The sequence below is a fragment of the Stigmatopora argus genome, chromosome 3 (assembly GCF_051989625.1).
Source record: "Stigmatopora argus isolate UIUO_Sarg chromosome 3, RoL_Sarg_1.0, whole genome shotgun sequence".
NCBI classification, from domain to species: Eukaryota; Metazoa; Chordata; class Actinopteri; order Syngnathiformes; family Syngnathidae; genus Stigmatopora; species Stigmatopora argus.
Window position 1 is genome coordinate 3,235,741 of NC_135389.1, and position 6,792 is coordinate 3,242,532.

At 42.9% G+C, this 6,792-nt stretch overlaps 1 protein-coding gene across 3 annotated transcripts in view; it reads left to right on the forward strand.

The window, feature by feature from the left end:
• The window catches only part of ska1 (spindle and kinetochore associated complex subunit 1), a 28,417-nt gene extending 22,068 nt beyond the window's left edge, over positions 1-6,349 (forward strand). For all 3 annotated transcript variants that reach the window (XM_077595904.1, XM_077595905.1, XM_077595906.1), the window contains one exon: positions 6,042-6,349. In XM_077595904.1, coding sequence (XP_077452030.1) covers positions 6,042-6,190 — 149 coding nt within the window. In that variant the 3' untranslated portion in view covers positions 6,191-6,349. The remainder of the gene's footprint in view (positions 1-6,041) is intronic.
• Positions 6,350-6,792: the final 443 nt, after the last annotated feature.

The window sequence follows — 6,792 nt, forward strand, 5'->3', positions numbered from 1 at the left end:
CGGAAATTTCCGTCCGTGACACCTATGAGTTGGGGGCGCGTCATCTACCATGACACACCCATTTCTTTGTTCACAGTTTCCCGCCTAAAGTTTGTACCTATGTCACATGACCTTTGTCAATAAAACTAGTCGACCTGCTGGGGGGATTCAGGGAGTTCAAACTAGTCAGGCTGGAGGATAGACGCGCTCCTGCCGCTGGCTGCTCTGACCCCCTCCTTCAGCTGAAGCTAGATAAAACTCATCATGGCCGACTCAGTGTGCTTCCTCTAATTCGAAGTTATTGAATGTTTATCGATTAGATCCAACAAAACCTGAAATACATTGCCCACAAGGTCTTGTTTTGATAAGGTATATCTGTTTTTAAATCCTACAAAAACGTACGTATCTTGCATAAAACGTGAAAAACGCACGTTCCCGTCACTGCTCCCTCGGGGGGCACATCCATCTTACCTAGGCTCGGGGCAGCCATCTTACCTAGGGCGCTGACGTGTAAACCTAGTTAAAAGTGCTTTGATTGGCTATACGCGAGTAGCCTTAATTTTGAAATAAAACAAAATTCCACTTTGGTTGTCATAAATGTCCTATGTTTTCCATTATTTTCATTAAAAGGCAGGTTATATCCTTCTTTTCGTTCAGGCACCTAGGCGGACAGCTTGGGGTCCTGTAGTTGTAGTTTGAAGTGTAGTCTTTGGTAGATAGCACCACGAACGATTCCAGCGGAGTTTGATTCAGTGTTCATCAAAGTTGACTGGAATGTGTTGTCAAAGAAGAATGTTCTCCATTGTCAATTACTTGGATTTGATATAAAAGAAGCTGCAGAATCATCTGTGTGCCTTCGTCTCACTCTCTGACCGGAGTATCTGGGTAGATGAGGTGTCCCACCGCTATCAAAGAACATCGCAACGCTAAGCTAACTCGCTAATATAGATTTTTTTTGCGTTGTATTTCTTGTTCGAAAGTGACAACTATTGGAGTAATATGAACCATTGAAAGAATTGAGATATTTTGACATTAGAATTAATATGGCTGCCACAATATCTTAAACTTCCGGTAAGAAAATTTTAATTTCTGCCTATGTCCGATTATTATTATTATGAACCATCGAAAAATATCGAGATAATTTAACATTAGAAGCAATTTGGCCGCCACATCTTAAACTTCTGATAATAAAATTGCAATTTATGTGCAATAAAAAGCATCAGGTTATCGTCAAGATACTTATTTCTTCTTTCAAATTGAATAATTTGATATTTTGTCTTTACAAAGACAGACATATTAACTTCCTTATGATATTGACCCTAATAATAATAATAATCAGACATAGGCTTTGTCATCATCATTGATTCGTCAAAAGCCTAATTGTCGTCATACCCAGCTGCGTATGACGAAATTGGTGGTGCTACTCAACAAAGTACGCTTTCCCGGCAAAAAGCCAAAATAAGTAATATAAAAATATAAGAATCACATCCTATTAAGGTAAATACTACCTAAATTGCCTAATCTAAGATATTCTTACTATCCACGGAGATCCCAGTGGTTCATTTCAGACTCGTTGGCAATCTCTCCGTGATGGATACATCGCATCTCTCCCGAGCGCAACCAAATTCCGGCGACTGCAGAAAAAAAGTTTGCCTCGCAGATGCCAGCAAACAACGGATCACTTACATCCTCTCTGTCTCTTCACTTACCTCCTCTCTGTCTCCTCACTTACCTTCAGTCAGTCAGCAGGACGCAGATCACTGCCCAACGTCCTTCATGTTACCTGACCCCGAAGTTATTACACAGAAGGGATTGTGTGTCGTGCTACCGCAAGTTCAGAGTCCTGATGGCTGTGGGAAAAAATGTCCTTAAGCTTATTTGTCCGTGCTTAGTTAGACCTGTAGCGTCTGCCAGAGGGCAGCAGCTGGAACAGGTTGTGACCAGGGTGGTATGGGTCCCCGACAATGTTCCCGGCTCTGCTGAGGTAGCGAGGGCTGGCAATGTCTTCCAATGAGGGCAGAGAGCAGCCGACGATCTTCTGGGCAGTGTTGATCACTCTCTGCATGGCCTTTTGGTCTGCTCACACTGTAAGGCAGTATGCCAGGAGGCTCTCCACAGTGGCTCTATAGAAGGTTACCAGAAGCTTAGTCTCCAAGTTGTTCCTCCTGAGTACCCTCAGGAAATGGAGTTGTATCTGGGCCTTCTTCACCACTTACGTGGTGTTGGTAGACGAGGAGAGCTTATCCGTGATGTGGACCCCCAGGAATTTGAAGGACTGGACCCTGTCTACGCATACTCCATTTATGAGAAGTAGGGCCAGGTCTGTGCTGCATTTGAGAAAGTCCAGGATTATTTCTTTAGTTTTCGTGGTGTTCAGTGTGAGATTGTTCACCAAGCACCACAAGGACAGTTTGTTGACCTCATCTCGGTAGGCCGACTCATCCCCTCCTGAGAGGAGTCCGTCCACAGTGGTGTCATCGGCAAATTTGATGATGGAGTTAGACTGGTGGGTCGGTGTACAGTCGTATGTGTACAGGGACTCCAGAAGAGGACTCAGTACACAGCCTTGGGGGGAGCCAGTGCTCAGTGTAATGGATGAAGAGAGGTGGGGACCAAGTCTAACAGTTTGTGGTCAGTTGGTTAAGAAGTTCTTTATCCAGCAGCTGATGGAAGACAATAGTCCAAGGTTGGAGAGTTTGTCAGCCAGAATGTCCGGTATTATAGTGTTGTAGGCTGAGCTATAATCAATGCTAAGCATCCTCACGTAGTTCCCATGGTGCTCCAGGTGGCTCAGTGCTGTGTGTAGAGCTATGGCGATGGCGTCCTCAGTGGACCTATTTGCTCTATAAGCAAACTGGTGAGGGTCAACTGAGGGAGGAATTATATCCTGATATGGCGAGCAACCAACTTTTCAAAGCACTTCATGATCACAGGCGTGATTGCAACAGTCCTATAAGCATTCAGGCTGTCAATGGTTGGCTTTTTAGGGACAGGTATAATGGTGTCAGATTTCAGGCAGGATGGAATGATGGATTGTTGCAGGGAACAATTAATTTTTTTTATGAAAACACAGGCTTTGAGCACCTTCCCAGGTACTCCGTCGGGGCCAGCAGCCTTCCTGGTGTTCACAGTCCACATTATCTGTCTCACTTCATGTTCCTGAAGCTTCAGTGTACTGCTGCAGGTTGGTGGTAGATGTGTTGAGACTGGGTCCGATTTGTTAGTCTCAAGCGGGCAAAGAAACGGTTTAGTTCTTCTGCTAGTGAGGCATCTGCGTTAACAGACACATTATTGTCATTGTAATTGGTGATGTGTCGTATACCCTGCCACGTCTTCTTTGGTTTATTTCCTGTGAAGTGCTCCTCGTCCTCGATATTCCTTGTATATGCTGCCATGGCCTTTTTAATGCCTCTCTTCAGCTCTGCTCTGGCAGCGCTGTATTTTACCTTGACCCCTGACCTGAAGGCGATATTACGGCATTTGATGAGTGCCTGTGTCTCCCTGGTCATCCAGGGTTTTTGGTTAGGAAAGACCCGTATCTGTTTATTAACAGTGACGTTGTCCGTGCAGTTTTTGATGTAGGAAAGTACAGTGTCGGTGTAGTCCTGGAGTTTGGGTTGTTCAAAAAATTCCCAGATGGTGCGGGAAAAACAGTCCTGCAGCTGAGAAAGGGCGTCCTCGGGCCATGTTTTTATCTTTATTTGTGGCCTTGCTAGCCTCCGGAGTGGGGTGTATGAGGGTGTGAGGGACAGTCAGAGATGGTTGGATCCAGCAAGGTGAGGGAGGGGTGTGGCTCTATAAGCATGTTTATTATTAGAATAAACGTGACCGGACATTTCGTCGACGGACTCTTCGTCGCCAGACAATTCGTTGCTGGACACTTCGTCGCCAGACAGTTCGCCTAACCTTAACCACTATTAAAGAAGACAAATGAAATTTACATATTCTTTATTAAAGAAAATAAAACAGCAAAAACTCGCTGGACAACACATTTGGGCGTGTGCGTACTAAATGTGCCTGTCTCTAAACACACTACGCACGAAACGGTTCCTACGTTAAACGGTTCCTACATTAAACGGTTCCTACGTTGAGCGCTCCATTTTTAAAATAAAAGGTAATAAATAAAATTATTTTATTAAAAAGAAGACAAAGGAAATTCACATATTCTTTATTAAAGAAAATAAAACTGCAAAAACTCACTCGACAACACAAACACATTAACATTTGAGCGTGTGCGTACTAAATGTGCCCGTCTCTAAACACACTACGCATGAAACGGTTCCTACGTTAAACGGTTCCTACGTTGAGCGCTCCACGTTTGGAAAGACCCCAAAAAGAATCAACATGAAATTCACAGATGGGAGTTTTTATTTTATTTTATTTAATAAAGAAAAAGAAAAACTCCCATCTGTGAATTTCACGTTGATTCTTTTCTCTGTAGGCCGTCTCATCCCCTCCTGAGATGAATTCGACCACAGTGGTGTCATCGGCAAATTTGATGATGGAGTTAGACTGGTGGGTCGGTGTACAGTCGTATGTGTACAGGGAGTACAGAAGAGGACTCATTACACACCCTTGAGGGGAGCCAGTGCTCAGTGTAATGGGGATTACAGTCAGGGATTTGGGGGTGTAGCCACGTTTCCGTGATGAAAATAATGTTGCAGTTCCTGACAAAGCTGTTGGTAGCAAGATGAAGTTCCAAATCGTCCATTTTGTGGGTGATGGATCTGGCGTTAGACAAGAAGATACTCGGAAGCGGCGCTCGGTGTGGTTGCTTCCTTAACTTAGCAGCTAGGCCCGCCCGGCATCCGCGCTTTTGCTGTCTTTCCCTTCGCCGCCTCCGTCGTACTCTGAGTGGGCTGACTATCCACGGAGATCCCGGTGGTCTCGAGATGTCCTCGGGAATATTGTAGGTTCGTTGGTAATCTGTTGTGATGGATATATCGCATCTCCTCCCAAGAGTAATTAAATCCTGGCAACTGTAGAAAAAGTTTGTTAGTAAATAACGATAAGACTGAGAAAGCAAAACACCAAACTGGAGAGCAAAAAGCCGCTGCACCCATGCGCGCTGCCATCTTCAGTCGGCAACGTCTCTCTGACCTTGCCTTTTTGCTTCATACAGTATCTCACAAATACCATTTGTGATGATTTTTCTTAAGATTTTCCTTTCAAAGTAACACATTTGTACTCACTATTAAAACCATGAATATGCAGGTGAAAATTGGGAATCGGGGGCGGCTTATACGCGAGAAATGGTAAAATTAAAAAAATTCAAGGCAACTTTCAGGGTGCGGCTTACATGCGAGTAAATACGGTAACCATATAACAAACAGTGGTAAAACTTTCTCGCTGTCCTGAGTCTGTGCATGAAGTATCGACACTTACCGGGCACTTTATCAAACACACCTGTCCAATCGCTCGTGACTGCAAACGTCTAATCAGCAAATGACATGTCAGAAATGTTTTTGGAATGTGGGAGGAAACCGGAGTACCCGGAGGAGACCCACACAGGCCGGGAGAACATGCAGACTCTACACAGGTGGCCTGACCCTGGATTTGAACCCAGGACCCCAGAGCTGTAAGGCCGACCCGCTAATCACTCATCCAAGCTAATTGCATTGACCAGCAAAATAAAAAAATAAAAAGCCGTGGCGATTTTTCAAATTAATTTATTTCAGGGGTTGCTTTTGAATAATTAAAATTAATTAAAACCATGAATATGGAGGTGAAAATTGGGACTCAGTGGCGTGGCTTATACGCGAGAAATTGTAAAATTAAAAAATTTCAAGGCAATTTTCAGGGTGCGGCTTATATGCGAGTAAATACGGTATATATAAATATATAAAACATTAAAGGGTTACCTAAAAAAAAGTAGGCCCGCCACAACTTTGGATTGTTATAATTCCCTGTCTTTTTTTCCCTTTAGAATAAAAAGACTGCAGCTAAAATTACTTTCTTTTTTATGCCAATCGAAATTTGCCTGTATGTTTTTTTTGTGTTGATCAGCCTACTACCAAAACTACTGCAAATGAGAACTAACCTCACGAAAATTTCTTTCTCAGGTCAGTATTTTGTGGTGGACAACGATTTTCGTGAATTCACTCACATGAAGGTGGACAAGCGGCTTCAGGGAATTCTGAACATGTTGAGACATTGCCAGCGTCTACGGGAGTTGCGAGGAGGAGGCCTAACTCGTTATGTCATATTATAAATTAACAATACTCAGTGTAATTAAGGTTTCTTGAATTGGGCTTTCTTTTTTTGTTCTGATACAATTGAGCAGTCTAAGGTTTCTTAACTGGACAGACAAAACTTTTATCACATACATTGCAGGAGAAAAAATGGTCAATAAATTGAAAAACAAAACCTATTTTTTTCTGTTTTTTTTTGTTTATTGAGGAGAGAAACAGCGTCTATCCGACATGGGGAATGGTGGGTGGAGGGTTCCAGCAAGTTTCACAAATTACCCGCCCTTCCTCGTGATTTCTGATGGAGCTAAATCAAGGCCAAAAGTATTGAATGCAAAATTTGTTTTTACAACTGAAAGTTTAACGTTTGTTCTTATTCATTCTTCATTTTTTTAAAGGGTCACAAATGTTTTCAATTTCAGATATTAGCATTCTTGTTTTTATTTTTGGAAATTTAAACTTTTTTTCTTCTTTCAAATCTTCAAGCCCTGTTTGCCAAAATGTATTTTCAGATGTGACTGCATCTCAACAATTAAGTAGTTATTGGTTCTCATCTCATTTTCTGAACTGCTTTTTCCACATTAGGGTTGTGGGGGTGCTGGACAAATCCCAGCTGTCTCTAGGC